The sequence below is a fragment of the Leuresthes tenuis genome, unplaced genomic scaffold (genome assembly GCF_036924035.1).
Source record: "Leuresthes tenuis unplaced genomic scaffold, fLeuTen1.0.hap1 SCAF_3, whole genome shotgun sequence".
Lineage (NCBI taxonomy): Eukaryota > Metazoa > Chordata > Actinopteri > Atheriniformes > Atherinopsidae > Leuresthes > Leuresthes tenuis.
The window spans coordinates 10,589,074-10,607,038 of NW_027325357.1; the positions used below are offsets into that span (position 1 = coordinate 10,589,074).

General features: G+C 37.4%; 1 protein-coding gene across 2 annotated transcripts in view; it reads right to left on the reverse strand.

Moving 5' to 3' along the window:
• eya2 (EYA transcriptional coactivator and phosphatase 2) overlaps nt 1-17,965 on the reverse strand; it is a 33,599-nt gene that overhangs the window by 10,327 nt on the left and 5,307 nt on the right. The window contains exons 2-8 of one of the 2 annotated variants that reach the window (XM_072381760.1): nt 9,157-9,233; nt 8,805-8,870; nt 8,343-8,454; nt 7,645-7,761; nt 1,035-1,111; nt 663-846; nt 93-229 (exon numbers count right to left, since the gene is read on the reverse strand). In XM_072381760.1, coding sequence (XP_072237861.1) covers nt 93-229; nt 663-846; nt 1,035-1,111; nt 7,645-7,761; nt 8,343-8,445 — 618 coding nt within the window. In that variant the 5' untranslated portion in view covers nt 8,446-8,454; nt 8,805-8,870; nt 9,157-9,233. The remainder of the gene's footprint in view (nt 1-92; nt 230-662; nt 847-1,034; nt 1,112-7,644; nt 7,762-8,342; nt 8,455-8,804; nt 8,871-9,156; nt 9,234-17,965) is intronic. The other variant, XM_072381761.1, reaches the window with a different exon arrangement.

A 17,965-nucleotide genomic window follows, 5' to 3' on the forward strand; every position in this document is an offset into this window, starting at 1 on the left:
TGTGTGTGTGTGCGTGTGTGAGAGAGAGAGATCAAGATAAATATTGTAGAGAAATACTGATAATTTCCAACATTGTGTGAGAGCGCATTTACCTCTATATCAGAGTCCAGAGGAGGAACAGGGTCACTGACTCTTTTTCTTCCCCTCAGCTTGCCATCTGCCCCCCTTCGTGCTGGGACCCCCTCCTCTTTACCTGGTGTAGAGGGGCTAGGCGGAGGGTGGTACTCTCCTAAAACACACACACATAAAACACAACACACAAAAAAATGAAAATACATTCAGCACATCAAGCAGAGGGTTCCTGTGATTTTACAGGTCTGAATTAATTTACTTGCCATAGATAAGTATAACTGAGTTGCATTGTGGCGAGGATCCATGGGTTTTAGAGGATTCACAGGCACTAATATTTAAGAATATCTCAGCTGCAATAATTCAGTTCCTTTTAGTCTGGCAGGTAGACAATGCGGACAACATTCTAGTAACCTCCTCATTACGTAGCTGCCACAATGATAAAACAATGGCACATCTATGCATCTCTCTTTCTCAGACACTGCTGCAGTCCACATGCTTTGATAGACAGATAAGAGTAAATGTAATTACAGAAAGAAACAAATAAAGACAGAATACTAGAGATCGCAGATTTTGAAACAAAAGTTATTTACCTGTATGTGAGTCTGGGCTGTGATTGGGCATCATAACGGGGTGCTCTGGGTGCTGATAGGCTAACGGTGCCGTGATGGCAGCAGGGCTGATGTTGCTGCTGGTTAGGTAGGGGCTGTTGTAGGGATGTGAGTTATAATATGGAGAGTACTGACTCTGGCTGTAGCTTGAATAGGCAGAAAACTCCTAATAACACAAACAAGAATGTTAGTCTGTGACATTAAAACACAAACAATAGGAACGATATCAACTGACAAATTAAAACATACTTTAGACAAGTTTCCAAATTTTTGTCTGATATAGTCTTTTCAAGAGATGATTGCAGTATATTCAAAGGTAAAATCCTGTGGGAGATAAACAGCTACATTACTCACTTGTTGGGTAGGGTTGAATGGGGTTGAACTTGAGATTGCATGGGTCCCCTGAAAAATTCCAGATGAAATACCGCCACCTAAAAATAATAATAAGAGTTGAAAAGGTCAGAGCTTCCACTAATAATCGTGCTGTGTGATCATAAATCATAAACTATGGGATTTATGACTGTGCTTCATCTTGTATTGACTGATAAACCTTATATAAGCCACAGCATCTGATCTGACATTTGAAGTAATTTGAAGTCATTTGGTGGAAGTAGAGAAACTTTGACTCCTTTCTCTGTGACAGCTCAGAGCTGTAGGAGCCTGGAGCTGGATTTATGACTGACATGACAATACAGGTGGGAAAGTCTGTCGCTTCTTCTCTTCCTGCTGCCCTGGGAATTTTCTAATCTAATCAAGCCAAGGCAAGAATGTCTTCCTCCAAGCAATTTTTCCCCATCTGCATCATCCTGTCAAGTCTGCCTCTGCTGTTTGTTTGTCTGTTTAATTAATTCTCTTGCAATCTTATCGCCTCAATCTATGACAGCAAGGGAAATTTTCAGTTTGAATACTATTCTTTCTGTTAACAGTTTAGCTGGATGTCTCACTTTTGAAAAAACAAGAAATGTGCAGAGATGCTGGCTAATGGCCAAAGAAGAACAAATGAGCTTTTGACAGCAAATTATCAAAAGCCTGCATTGTGTGAGGCTTCTGATAAGAGACATATAACTCCGTAGAAGAATCATGATAGTTCATTAAATGAAAGAGCTTATTAGCAGACAGCCCATTACCTGTACCCATTAATCAATGAAAACGGACATATGTGAGGCTTGACTCGCTTACAGTAGTGAGAAACATGCCACAATTGGATGGCGAAAGTGCTGAAACGCTGTTTATTACAGTCCTGACCACGTCCACCATCTTAATTCAGTGTGCTAGCATGGAAGCATTTTGTCTCAGCTTTCTAAACAAGCTGAGACAAAAAATGCAACTTAAAGGGTAGACTTAGAACAATCTAAGAGATCACCAAACTTTAAACAATGCATCCTTTGGGGATATTGCATGAGTACTTTCTTTTTTTGTCCAGACTGAGACATGTCAAATATGTCAAATATATAAATGTCAACCTCATGTTGATGCTTGTGAAAATTTATTTGATGTATTATCTGAAAACTATTGATGCATGTACACAGTTTAATCTGCATCACAGATGATTAAAAAGTAAAAATCTGACCTGCTTGGTGTGATAGAGGAAGAACCAGAGCCAGGGGAGTTTTTAGTGTTCATCTTATGGCAACCCTCACTGCATGCTTAAAATAATTTGACTGATGAAAAACTGAACTGTAAAAGTATTTTATATCTAAAATACTTAAAGCTTTCATGTCCTACTCTATCATTTGGTAGAGCACATTTTTCAGTGACTATATTGCACAAATTAAAATGTTGTGAACTCAAACCTGCCTGAACCATCTATACCACTTGATTTAGTTATATACTGCTAAAAGTGAGCATGTGTTATGCAATTTCTTGATGAAATTTTGATACTTTTACTAAGATGTCTCATCTCAACCATTTGTTAAAAAACATTGATTGCTATCATTATTGCCCAAAGAAAATGATAAAATATAAAGAAACGTTTTTCCATCATTTTTTTTGTCAGTGGGGACAAGAAATGGTTGAATGTGGCTCGAGTTTGGATTGTAGTATTCGGAAGAAATGAAGGGCATTTTATTGACAAAACATAGAAAGTCTGACAGATTCTAACGTATAGCTTATGAACCACAGAAGATCATTTTTATGACAATCAAACGAAAACAGAGATTAGATAACATTCCTTTGCAATTGCTTGATTTCCACATATTGCCCACTGTTTAATGATCAGAAGCTTTAGCCACATATAGTTGGAAGTTTAACTTAATCTAATAAGGTTTAAGAAATGACCAGAAATGGTGCATCTTTTCTTTGATTGTCTTGTTTACTTTTGCTCCTAGCAGTCCAACAAAGTGCCATCTTCTGCCTGACATGACTTAAATTGCACTGATATGCATCTTTTTTTTCTTTTCTTAAATGTACCTCAGATCACATCATCAGTCCACAACTGTTTAGTCTTGCCTCCTATTCCTTCTCCTTCATGCCAAAATGCATGACACAAAGGAGATAATGACTCAGTGGAAGAAACCTCCCCAGACAACACAACAGCCGTCAGAGTGAGTACAAGAAAAATACAGGATGTCGATCCAGTAAACACAGAAAGGCCTCCATTTGGTTTCAGTTGGACACATACTGTACAGTAAGGCTTATGTGGTGTGTGTTTATGTGTGCATGTTTGCGTACTGTGTGCAGAATAATGGATGACATGGAAACATTCTCAAATCCTTTAAACCTTTGACTGCTGTGGCAGTTAATTACGCTTTGAAGTTTGCAGTTAATGATTTATGCATAAGAATATTCAAACAAATTTATTTTGTTTGGGAACACTGTCCTTCACATTCTGACTACACTTTAAAAAAAATGTTTGATGGTTCAACACTGGTGCTCGAACAAAGCATAGTCAGTGACGACTGTACAGTTTGCCAAAGGGATCCATCAAAATCCTGCTTACATGAATATTTACATTCCTGTGTAATGTCTCACATCTGAATATTCTCTTAAGGAGAATATAAAATGGAAAATACTAACTGTTTTCATAGGGATGAAAATGTTTTGATCAGGACTCGTGCTGCTGGGGAAGGATTAAGAGTGCACTGGATGCAACAGACAGTTTTGAGCAGGTAACATTTTCATCTCTAAAAAGACAAATATTCAGAGTCATTAAGTAATATTATAGGCAATGTCCATCTGCTGATGAAGGAAGTGAGAGTCAAATCAAAGCTCTGGAAACAAATTAGGACATTGACAACTGTCCACACTCATAAATATTCTCAGGGATTTGAGCCTTTAATTGATGCATAGAAAATGAAGACAAGGAGAGAGATCATTTTCAGCCAACCTGTATTTGGGCCATTGGGTTCGAAGGGATTAAGTGATTGTTTGAGTTATATGAAAATGAATTTGCAGTTATACAATAAATCAACCAATCAACCCCAGAAGAGCTGGACGAGGTGGCTGGAGAGAAGGGGGTTTGTTACCCATATTCAGGCCGACCCACTCATGGATAACAGAGTGAAATTAATGGATGGACAAAATGCGATACTCTAACCTCTTTAATTATAGATTTTAATCAGACTGATGCACAACTTGACACATATATCAACAAAGCTTGCCATATCAAATATAATACTTAACAAGGCTATTGCTGTGTTAATGGTAGTTCTGTTATATTAGTTTGTGTGTTTCTATAAAAAGTAACAGAGATATGAAATCATTGCAAAGTAACGTAGCAATAAGTCATACAGTATATTTATTTCTTTTCAATAAAATTAATTTCAAGCTGTCACCATGAGCACTGAAATTTGGCATATTTTGTTGTTTGTTGACCTCGTATTTATCCATTAGGCAGTAGTTCTACAGTCTGTTATACGGGGGGAAAACATTCAGGCGCTTGTATTCTTTTTGACCAATCACAATCGAATGACTATCAGCCTGAGAGGAAGGAATGGTGCCAATCGTTTTTCAGGAACTAGTGGGCAAATGTGAAGGGATTTCCTTATTAGAATTATGTTCACAGTTTTTGACAGTTTAACTAACCCTGTTTGTGCAGAGTCTGGCAATGTGCCCACCACTCCTACATGTGAGAAATGTGTAGGCCATTTTAAAAGGGAAACCATTACCACTCTTTTTACATGAGGGAACACTGGATAATTTTGTCCTGATTGATGCTGACTTTTGGCAAAGTCATTTACTAAATAAAACCACCCTGACCTGTGTTTTAGAACCGATCTCAGCATCCTTTTTAAAAAGTTTTTTGTAATTGTAAATGATTCTTTTCCTACTGCTTTGTCTGCCATAGTTAAGACACATTTAAAGAAAAACTATCGAGATCAATACATATTCAACAAGTACAGATCAGTTTCTCATCCACTATTTCTAAGTAAAGTTTTAGAGAAGCTTGTTCTTGATCACTTAAATCATATGTTGTAAATAATTTTTAATTAATCACAGCACTAGTCAAAATTATGAATGACCTCTGGCACAATGTGGACATGAATAAATCTTCTGTACTAATATTACTTGACGTGAATGCTCTCTAACCCCAACTCAAGCCATTGTAGAACCTATGCATGGTTATGTGTGCATGGTTATAAAGCCTGCATAATTTATTACTGTAACACTTTGCTTCCTGGTCTCACGAAGAAGAGTATATCACAACTACAACTACTTCAAAACTCAGCAGCACAAATGTTGCCCAGATGAGAAAGAGAGCTCACATTACTCCGATCTTTGAAGACTCTGCATTAGTTATCTGCCAGCTTCAGAATTATTTCAAGGTTTTGAGTATTGTTTTTTAAAAGTCTTATTGACCTCGATCCTGCCTGTTTTTTTCAATTTAATTCACAAATTTTTTAGGTCCTTATTTTTTGGTAAATCTAATTAATTTGATTACATTTTGAGCCAGATCGCAATAGAATTTTTTTTCCCATTTGTTTAGCCTTTTTTCAGTGTTTCATTAGCTACAGTATTTCTTTATCTTTACTTCTATTCTGATTGTGGTCCCACCCTCTAGAATTTATATCAATAAATAACTTTGCAACTTTTTACCTGCCTCCAGTGTTTCCTCACACAAATTTCTGACATGATGAAGTACGATGACATTTCCTCAGTTATTTTGTCACCTCTCTGTAAAGACTCTTTTTTACAGAGACACCTCTTTGTTATGTTCAGTTTGATTAAATATATGGGGACATATTTGTATACCTTTCAACATTAATTATGCCTTTCCAGATGTGCAAGTTGTCACTTCCATTGGCACTATCGCACCCCATACCATCAGAGACTCAGACTTCTGAATTAAGCACAAGTAAGCCATATGGTTCCTGTCCTCTTTAGTCTGGAGGACGTGGCACCCACGATATCCAAAACGATTTTCAAATTTTGATTAGTCTGACCACAGAACAATTTTCCACTTGGCCTCAGTTAATTTTAATCAAGCTTTTTCCCAGGAAAGATAAGAGCAGTTCTGTTCAGGGTCATGTTGAAATATGGCTTTATCTGCACATGATAGAGCCTTAATCTGCATTTTTGTATGGCACAGTAAACTGTCTATTAACAGACAATGATTTCTGGAAGTTTTCCTGAGCAAATGCAGTGATTTCCATGACAGAACCACGTCCTAATGCAAAACTGCACATGGACCTGAAGATCAAAGACATCTCATAATGATTTTCAGCCGTACTCCTTGATCACAAACATGTCTCCAGATTCTCAGAATTTTTTATGATATTATGAACGCTATATGATGAATTATTCAGTCCTCCATAATTTTACAAAACATTATCTTCTGTTTTGTTGAAAGTTATTTGCAGATTTCTGAACCCATGACCATATTTTCCTCTGAGAGACTAATTTCATACCCAGGCATATTACTGACTTATTGACAGTTAAACATATTAGTTGCAATGTTGTTCCTCCAGTTGTTTTCTTTGTAGTACCACTTATTTTTCCTGCACCGCTATTGTTGCCACCTTTCAATTTTTCAAGACGTGTCACTTGCATGAGATTTAAAATGACAAAATATTGTCCATGAAATAGTCAAATATCTCACTGTCAAAGTTGATATGTAGCCTGTGTTTTATTCTGAAGAAAATATTAGCTTCTGAGATTTGCATTCTGTTTTATTTACATTTTATAATTTATTTTTGGAATTGGGGTTGTACTATAATTACACTTGTGGCAGGATGTAGGTGCTCTGGTTCAATACCATATCAAAAGCCCATATTCCAATGATCAAAGTTATTTTTAAGTTTTTGTCTCTCCTGTGTTTAATCCACACGGTTGAAACAGCTCATGTCGTGTCTGCAACATTAAACCTGCTCAGCCCTCCGTAAAATAGCCCTTAACCTCTCCCCTGTCACATACAAGGTCAATTTCATGCTGGTTTCAAAGCCATAAAGTCGCATTGAGCAAGTCATGCTTTGGGCGCCGGGCGACTAAGGAATGTGTACAGCACACACACTCAATCACACTCAAACACACATTTGACATGCGGAGAGCTGCATACACTCCAAAGCATAATGCATCTTCATCAGGATTTCTTTACCAGAAAGACCCTCTGCCCATCTTTTCTTCATGTCACAACTCTTGCTTTTTTCTTCCTGCTTTCTTTCTCTGGCTCTTAGTCTACTTATTTTACCACTCTTTCTTTCTTTGGAGTAACAGAAACAAGCGCTTGCATGCTGTGTTGTTGGTCTGAGTGGAGAAAGGGGGCCTGACCCTGAGAAAAGAGGAGGGGTGGAGAGACTTTTGACGCCAGGAGTCCAGACCACAGCTAATGGAGAACAGGTGTTGACGAGAGGAGAGGAGAGGAGGTGAGAGGAGATTAGATGAGAGGAGAGGAGAAGAGAGAAGACTATGGCAATCATAGATGCTCCGTCAAGCGAGGCCAAATCAAAGATGATTTACAAAAGCTCTGTGTATCAGTGAGATTGACAATGATTCCTGAAATTAGGTACGTAGAGTGTTTCAGACTAACCATGTGTGTGTGAGTAACTGTAGAGGCTTTGACTGGGAGGGGTGCTGCTGAAGTTTGAGTAGCCCAGTAGTCCTGTCTGTCCTGGTGAGTGACTCAGACCGTCCTCAGTTTTTATATCTAGAATAAGAACAGCAGAATGTTTACGTTGCATTCACAATAAACCTAACCAGCATGTAGTATTGTAAAATTATATTTGTAGATCTTGAATTATTCATGCCTTTTATTTGATAATAATAAACAATATTAGTGGTAGGTGCTGATAGCCAGCATTTTGATTTGTTGTATATTTCCTAAGACCAAAGCAAACAGTAGTCTGAGATTTTATACAAAATCATGCCCTGACCACCATGTCAGATTTTTATTCTGTATTCTTCACATTTACGTAGTCAGGTTATTTGTGAATTTGTGTCATTGGTTATTCCTTGAACTTGACTTTTTGATTACCGAATAAAATATGCCTATGTCTGGAATATATGACACATCTCTGTCATCTATCTTATTTGCTGTGACGTTGCCCCCATTTTTCCTCTTTTGTTTTGTGATGTCACTGTATCATAATGGCATCAAGTGGATGCTGCCCTACACACTGTATTGTTTTTTTTTATGCACACCTTGCCATCACATTAGAAATATCTAGTGATAATTTCCACAGTAATGCATGATTTTTTAAACATAAGACTGTGTCAATTTGTACTCACTGTAAGAAGGCATGCTGTAGCCCTGTGTGTGGTGAGTGTACGGTGCGTATGGTCCCGTGGGCTGGAGGGCAGGGCTGTACTGAGTCTGTCCATATGCAGCCATGACACTGATCTTGGAGAAGGAACACAAAAATGAGGAAAGCTTTTGTAATTAGTTTTTCTTCTCTTTATCTGTTAGATACAGTTCCTACTGAGTGTGAGGAACTGAAAATGAGGAAAGATCGTTTGCTGTCAGGTACACCTAACAAAAATCCAAAGAGATGTCTTTTATTATATTAAAGCATACACTGATGAAAACACCAACTCAAAAGGATGCTTTACATCCCTTATGATTACAAAAAACTGATATTAAGAAATACCAAATTTGACTTTTTATTCTTCTAAATAAAAAACACCAATGCATAACTGTAAAGTATAATGAAAGTGATGCAATTTCAGGGACAAATATCATAAAAAACTCACCTGCAGAAGGTGTGAGGAGTTTACAACAGGTAATAAGAAGCTCTGTGAATGAGACAAACTCGGGAACTGAAAATAAACAGTGAAACCCATTATGAAATGAATTAGATAAAACAAAAAAATGCGATGAAATTAATCTAAAATTACTGGCTGTAATATGTAAAAGATTAATGTAGGCCTATTTTTAGATAGCACAGAAATACCTCCACACTTATTTAAAATGAGGACGTACAGTTCTGATGTGTAGTTTTATCACTATGTATAGGTTTACTTTAGGGGCACAGATCCTGTTTGATGACTTCAACCGTCTATCTGCAATTAACTCAGTCTTTTTGTGACTTTGAATTTGTCTCACCTGCTCTTATCGAGAGAACTGTATCCTCTTTATCCTGTCACTCTGCAGTTATTCAGGTTCCTCCGAGGCTGTCAACTCTTCTGTGGAAACAGTAGAACATATATTACATCAGGACACAGAAAAGCAGTTCACTTACTCATGTTGATTTGCCCTGTGTTCTGTAGTAGCTGTACAAGGAGCAATATTTTCTCCATGAACACAGCTCTAAAAGTTGAGGACCAATAGAGAAACTAAAAGAAGGCGATAAAAATCAATGTGGTACCGATGTAAAGAGTCTTGTTATCAGAGACTTTGACAAAGTAAATGACAGCAACCACACAGGTAAAAATAATTCCACAGAAACCATTGTTGACTCACACTGCTGTTTGGCACCTGGCACTGGCAGGCATATTGTGTGCAGTCTTGGAGGCAACATTCCAGAGAAAACAACCAGAACAAGGATGTGGTTCAAGTTTAGTTTGGCAGCAGTGTGTAGGCCATTCATAATTCTCAGTTCATGATTTTGGGTGATATAATGAAACAATAGACCTTTGTGAGAGATACAACTGCTCTTGCATTCTTCTGTCGCTCAATAATCCTGTGGAAATCTTTCTTTATCTGAACTTAGAGAAAGTTGAATATATCCTTCCATTCTTTGTAATAGGATTTTAGGACAACATTTGCTGTAAAAAACCTTATCTTTTATACTGCCTACCCTATTGAGAGAGTGTAAGAAAAAAGTAGGAAGGCTGATGAAGGAAGGATCAACATTTAAACATAAAATAGACAAAACCAGAAGGACATCCACTGTCCTTCTGGTATACAGAATGGGTAGCTTGATGGATTTATGCAATAACTATCACTAAAAAATCTGCTGGATCAAGCAATACTCAAATTAAACACAAGTAAATGCTCACATCCAGGTTATAATCTTGTGGGAAAAAAAAATAAATAAAAAACTTACAGGGACAAATATTATACTTGATACTAAGTAAAAAAATCAGAAAAAAATTCCCTGTCATTTTCTTTTGGCCCCCATATGTCTGAAAATGTTACATGTTAGTTATTCAGATTTACCGGGTAGATTTAAATCACTTGACAAATATATTCTGCCCATTTTCTCATTATCTTCAACTTCAGATGATACTACATTCACTGTACCTCAAAAATGGGAAGGTGAACCTATTTTCTCCTGATTTTTGCTTTGCTATTTACAACAAATCTTATTGTTAGTCTTATAGTCCATTTAACAATAATAGAAATAAATTGGCTAATGATGACGTAACTGCGTTACAAAAGCAAAACATGGTGAAATATTAGCTATGTAACCAACAGCTCCTAATATTAATTGCTAAACACTTAACAAAATATAGAGGAATGGAGCAACAGTGAAATCCAGAGTTTATAGAGTTGACATGTGACAAAGAAATTACTACATGAATTTTCAGTGGTGTCTTTAACCAGCCAGCGGCCATTACATTCTGTGGTGCATGTTTTAACAACTTAGGCAGTTCAACACATGACCCGCAACAAGACTTTTCCTAAAAGAGGGATCAGTAGCCTTCCAGCAGTTTATGACTGAATTGTAGGAACGAGGAAAAAAACAAGTATTTGAGAATAAAATTGCCATTGTCAGTTTGGTGTGTGGTCTGAGCTCTCGGTCTGTTTACTGAATGTTCTCTCAAACTGTAACATCGTCCTCCATGGGTCATCGAATACTACAGATCTCAAAAGAGACAGACCCCAAAGAAGAGAGGGGCAGAGCGGAGTCGAGTGGATCACTTCCCGTCTAAAAATGATCCGCTTGAAAGAAGTGTGAATAATGATAGAAACAGGAGCAGCTGCAGTGTTTCTCTGTAAAAGTTTGACCAAAGTAAATCATATCAGGTTGTGGAAAAAAGGACATCATGTGTCTCCTGGAGGGAAAATCATCCACTCATAGATATTTGTGAGTAGTAAAGTACGTAAACCTTTAAGATTAGCAGTTAATTAGTAGATGGCTAGGCTGTGGTGGAACTTCCTGTTTTTTTTTTGTTTTTTTTTTAATGTGGGATCGATCAAAGACTTATCCTCTAAACTCCAGTTTGTGGGATTGTATCATGACACAAAAGGGGGATTTCCGAGGATCCCAGAAAAAAAGTTTTTAGTGCTCACTAGACTGGAAAAGGTTACAAAAACCATCTAGGAAAATCTTGGACTCTACAAATGCATAGATTGTGTACAAATGAAGGAAAGTCTGATTCATTGTTCCCCCTCCTAAGAAATGATCAGCCAACAAAGATCATTTCAAGATAAAAGTATGCAATAGTCTGCAAGAACACAATGGAACCCTGGGTAAGATATAGGCTCTATCATGGTAAATAATGTTCATGAGTCTATCAACAGGAAAACACTGAACAGGTAACTTTACGGTGTTAGTGTTTTTGTAATTGTGTCTCTGTCCTCTCCTCTCACTTCTCAACCAGGTGAGGCAGATGATGGCCCTTCTTGAGTCTGGTTTTGTTAGTTGTTCCTTTCCTCTAAAATAAAGTTCTTCTTCTCCACTGCTGCCTGCCACCTCAATTGGGGATGGGATCGAATTGAAAATTCATTAAATCTGTTGGTCTCCTCAGTTAATCAACTTTTTACTTCACATTTTATAAATACCGTTATAGAACAGGGATTCTGTGCTTCTGAGCCAGGGCAGTTTGTAGTCCCGGACTCAACAATGGATTCTGACATACAGTTGGAAATTGTAAAGGAAAATGTAAGGACAATTGTTTGTGAATGGAATCTCAAGAGGAAGTAAATTTCAAAGCAAGACACAAACCATTAGATGAAATGATTAACGGAAAATGAAGCTAATAATTAGGAATGGTTAAGTCAAAGTCCTGACCCTGATCCAGAAATGTTGTGGAAGGACCTGAAGCAAGCAGTTCATGTGAGGAAACACCAACATGCCTGAAGCTGTTCCAGCCTGTTCTAATCTTATGTGCAGGTTTGATCAACAGTTACTGAAAATGGATAGATGTAGCTGATGCTGCACAAGAGGATGTCATTAGATACTGGAGGCAAAGGTCCACATATTCTTGCCACTTACAGTTATGTAACAATTGATTCATTTCCTAAATAAACAAATGAACACAACTACAGTATTCTCGTCAACAATATTGTTGTTAAGAGTTGAGTTCTTTTTATATTTAGGACTAATTTGATTGCATCATTTTAGCATTGTTTAGAATTCTATAAAATTCTACAGGGCTCAGAAACTTTGACAGGCCAAGTACCGGTAAGTTGTAAGTTATTGACTATTAGTATTTTGTAAATTCCATCTATCCTTCAATCTGTCTCTTTCTGTCTCCTTTTGTTTTTCTCTCTCTCCATGTTTGCCTCTGGGCCATTCCATTCTGGCAAATCTGGAGCTAACTGCTTGACCTCCAACCTCGCTGACAACACAACGACAGAGACAGATGACAGTCATGAATTATAAAGGCATCAGGGCTTTACAGCGGCAGAGAAATGAAAATAATACATTTAAATCAGAAAAAGGAATGGAATGACATAAAACAAAGATTCACAATCACTGATGTCATAAAACTAGGGACAAGTTGCTCTGTGATTTTCTTATGCCCATAATAACAGATACAAAAAAGCTGAGAAAGCAAGTGTATGTAATGATGTAATCCAAAGCAAGTATTAATCTGTATAGTTATTCCTTTAGATTTAACTTTAAATCCAAACTCTTATCCTAAACCATGAGCACATGTTCATATTTTGCGTTCATGTGAAGCTTTTGGCCTCAGAAATAGTCCTTAACTTTGGTTTATGATCTTTTAGTCATCACAGACCCTCATTTGACCTTTACCAATTTTGACCTATACCAATTCTGCACTTAGACACAAATAAGTGCTGTTGTGCTTTGCACTTCCAAATACTTTCCAAGGATAATAGCTGAAAGTATTGGCTGCTCACCATCCTATTGACTTCAACTGCGAAACTTCTGTATGCACACAAAAAATGTGTGACAGCCAAGGCACTTCCTGGTTTAGGGTGAGGCCTGGGAGGAGGGCGGCCAAGGCCATGGGAACTACAGGACACCAGAGGGGAGATGAGCGGAGCTCAACAGAGATGTGGAGAGCCAAGGTCTGAAACAAAAGCTAAAACAAACCCAGCAGGGCCACGGGGGGCCACAAGGCCACAAGGCCAGTCCCACCAGCTTCACCTGGGTCCAAGGGTTCTGCTAGACCACTGCTTCTTTCACGGGTATCAAATTCTTGCCTTTGTGCTGCGTATTGTGCTTTAAGTTGAAAAGTCATTTGATATAGTTAAAGAAATACACAGTGTTTATGCTGATTTACCAGTTCAACTTTACCACTGAGTGAAGAAAAGATGATCGACACAAAATGAATCACGTAACAGGCGGGCATGACATGTTAACAGACCATATCAGAAGAAAGGAACAACTGTTAGAGTAGTGATAGGAGAGAACACTTTTAAACAATCTGTGCTCAAAGCCATTCATTCAAAATTGCATTTATTTGTAATAGAATAAGTTATGTAAAATTACTCAAGATTGAAGAAAAAAAATTAATATTTGCTCAAAATCACAAAATCAAAAAGTTAAGTTGGTGTGGCCTCGAAGAAAAATGTGTGACTTTTTAGCTCCAAATTAGATGGTGAAGGGATGTAATCTATGAACATTTCATACAAGTGCCACTGAAATCTGTTTGCTTGTTAAAAGGGTAATGACTCCTAACACCACCACTTCTTCTAACATGCCAGACTTTTATCTATTCAGAGAAGATTTACCTCTTTTGTCACTTTTCAGCTGTGTCACACTGACCACATTATATTTTTCTAAACCTAAGCACATTTTTTTGGGGCAAAAAAATGAATAGACATCTATCTAAGAATAGAGAAACTAAATGATGGTTCTACTGTGAATTTGAACCAGGATCTTGTGTTTGAACCAGAGTCTTGTGTTTGAAAGGCATGATGGGCTGGACAAGAAAGCAGAGGCATGACTGAAACCTGGGCCAGCTGTCATGAGGTCTTACATACCCACGCAACCGGTTTTACTACACTGCATGCGAAATCATGTGTCCAGTATGTTCTGAGAATTTGATGAGAAAGAAAGCAGATTGCTGGCTTTCCACTGGAATTGTTTCCATAGTGTTAGCACATAATTTCAACATATAACATGCAACAATTTTGTAGTCTGGTGTTATGGAAGGCTTGTTTATTTTACACATTTATGTGAGACAAGGTGGAACCAAATGTCAACACCAGCAAGGTAGGTTGTGTCAGCTGCACTTGTTTTACTCAAACTGACAGACACTAACTCAAATGCAAGAAAAAATCATGTAGAAGCTTGCAGTATCAAATATTAAGAAACAATTTAACAGATGAGAAGTTTGATTTAGTCTAGATAGTTTCAAAATATAATCACTAAAAATGTGTGAAGAATGAGGTGCAAACGTCTCTTCAGATGTCTGTACATAGGCTAGAGAAAAAGGACAGCCTCTTTGTGAGATACATTGAATACATTGAAGTGGTGTCTGGGTATAACACAAAAGGTTAAAACACGATACAAAATATTTACTATGGGAATTACAGAATTCAGAGTTTTGGTCACGGAATGTGTAGCAGTTCCAAACCTGGAGTCCTTACCCCCCTTATGGGTTGCACCAAAGATCACAAGGGGTCCACAAAGCTTTCATTCCAAAATAGCTTGTCAAAGTTACATTTTCACATGTGCAAAATCATAAAAGATTAACTGGATTATCAAATGTCTGTAGGATGAAGTTCTGCTGTTACACACTGACATACATTGGATGTGTGTGTTGGAACAACTGGACAGACCGGCAAGCACTTTCAGGGTCCTGAATCAAACAACATTCAGTGAAAAGATGGTCTTATTGTGCAAACAAAAGTGCAGAACTGGAGAAAATCTAATGTCAACCAATTATCTATGGAAACATGAGTGTTGGACCTCTACATTATAAGCCTTGAGCAGCTGTAGCAATGCGCTGGTTTACCCTCAAGCTGATTCAGTGTCAAATACTGTTTTCACTTTAAAAAGTTGCGTGTTGAAATATATATATTTCTTCACGGTAACACCCACTAAAACAAGCTGATTAAATCCTTTCCCACTGCGTGTTGCAGCACTTTTATCATATGTTAAAACTCCTGTATATCTATACCTTCCAGAGTGTCACTATACAACATGAAGGGATGACATTACACTGCATCATGCAGGCTTTGTTTTTTATAATCACAACTCTGATATAAGACAGGTTTTATAGATTCAAGTGGCTTCCAGGAGAAAAAGATTGGGAACCACTGATGTAGAAGATGGCAGATGAGGTTTCAACTGATCCACAATAATGAATATTTTTGAAATATCAGAAATACTAAATGTAGGGGAAGTACCCAAAATTATCGACAAGTGAGTTGAAAGTAACATTCTGGCCAGCAAAGAATGAATGAGAAGTAACAGTGGTTATCAACACAATCATGCATGGTCATGTTTCGCAATTTTGTGGAGTGGCTTTATAGTTTAGTGCATCAGCTTGAGTAGAATCAAAACTCAGTTTAGGCGTTGATAAAAAAAAATTGGAGCAAATTGGTATCAGGTTTTTGTACTACCTTTCATCAGTTTTGAGACAGTTTCTTGTTTCGCACAGACGTTAGACACGAAGAAGATCCTTCATGTGAGACACAAATTGGATTGCTGGCTAATAGTGACAGAATTAGTCACAGCTGGCCTTTCTATATTTTGTTGAACAAGTCTAAACTTTGCTGGTATGGTGTCTGAGGTTTTTGTTTATATTATGGGAGTTGTGTCAGTTTTTGACTTATTATAACATGTTAAAAGTCTGGTAACACACTGCAGGGACCTTTCTAATGGTTTGACCTTTATTGAAATACTGGTTTTAAAACAGCAGCCCAAAAAGGTGACTCCCCGGTCGGTAATAATGCCATATGGGACCCCACCTGGAGCCCTCAATTTGAAAAGTCTCCATAAGTGCCTGGGGGACTTTGGGGGTTGAATCACAGTTGCACACAAACCTCTCTTCTCAGTTGCTGATAAGACATAGAACAAGGGCCCACTATCTGAGTCTGTGCAACATGGTCTGGGGTTTTTTTTCCTATGGAAAACAAGTGCCATCTGCCAGCTACTACGCTCTTTAACCACTTTTTGTACTAAGCTGATGGTTCAGCAAGACAGGCAGACAGAACGATAATTTTCCTGTTTATAATAAGATGGTTTAGCATGCATGTCAAACTACTGTCTGTAGTTTCTCAAGATAACATGTAAAAGGAAATGACAAACACAGATAACTAATTCTTTCAAACCCTGAATACTCCAAAAGTAGACGTGGAGAGCTCATGTCAAGATGAAGTTATCACTAAACTACTGACTTAATTCATAGCTAAGGATATGGAGAGGCGGGGGTTTAAAGAACTGATGGAAACAGTTACTTTCTGTAAATATTGTCATAACATTGTAATGTCACTTCTTCTGGCCATGAAATTGTGAAATTGAGAGTTTCCATAGGCAGCTGTTTTGTGAAGAGCAGTGTTGCATTACGTGACATGAGCCGCGACCAGCCCATGATAATGTTGTTGTCTAATACTAACCGCTTATTTTGTAATATACAAACCTTATCATTCACATTAATTCTAACCCTAACGGAAACCATTTGTTGGTGGGAGCAATGTAGAAAAATGAGTAATAGTAAAATAGAAAAGTAAAAGTCAGGGGTTTTATTTCCATCCATCAAGTCTCAACTGTGAGGCATTTTTGTCCTAGTCAGCAGTCTGCTGTCAACATTATTACTTCAATAATGTATCAACATCATCATGTCATGACAGGAATAGAAATGGTATCAGTAGCATGACGGGAAACTTATTGTAGCAGAGAACAGGTAAAGGGAGATGTAGTTTTGTAAATTTTTTGGGGGCTTCAAAATGAAATTGCAGCATATTGTGCTGTGGACCAACATAGGTATTTCACGTTAAGTCATGAGGTCGCTTTGATCCTGATTTACAAATTTAGCCTAGGATTTTCGCCTGCTTGAAAAATCCAAACATCCGTAATGTTGACCAACATCATGTCTACCCAATTGAAGCAGTCTCCTCGTAGCTAAATGGGTGGGGAGCTACCAAGCTTATATTAATTTCCGCAGATCCCAGATAATGAATGAGACAAAAGCATAGAGTTTCATCTTAGCCATTTTAGGACATGAAAGGTTTTCCTTCAAAGCTTCTAACTTTGTAATTTCATTGAAGAAATTAGCTTTTAGGGATAATCAATGCCCGAGAAAGACTAACTGCAACTCTGCAATCTGAAAAAACACCTTTCATCCCTGTTCATATTTAGAAATACGTACAGAGGACAAATACAAATTATAACCCATTCCTGCTTGCACTTTGAAAACTTGTATAGAGCCACATCTGAAAGTCATTTTCATTATCAACTGATTTTCTGAGGAATAATAGTATAATACTGTGATGACATTCTATTCTTTTTGTTTCACTGGTATCCAATGTCAAACAAGCCATTTAAGTCACACAGAGAGTGATTAAAAAGTTCTCATGGACTGTTAGATACAATGACAAGCATAAAGAGTAAACCAAGGATACAAATGACAATTACTTAAGATGTGAGAAAATGTCAGTGATACATGTTTGGATAATAAAGAAAACTAACCATATCCATATTATATCTATATAATTGACCCACTTCAAATGACCAAATATTCTTGTTTAAAGACACAAAGATATCAATCAGATTAAAAACTCAGTACCGGTTTACTTCTGGCACTGGGAAAAATATACAAATCAA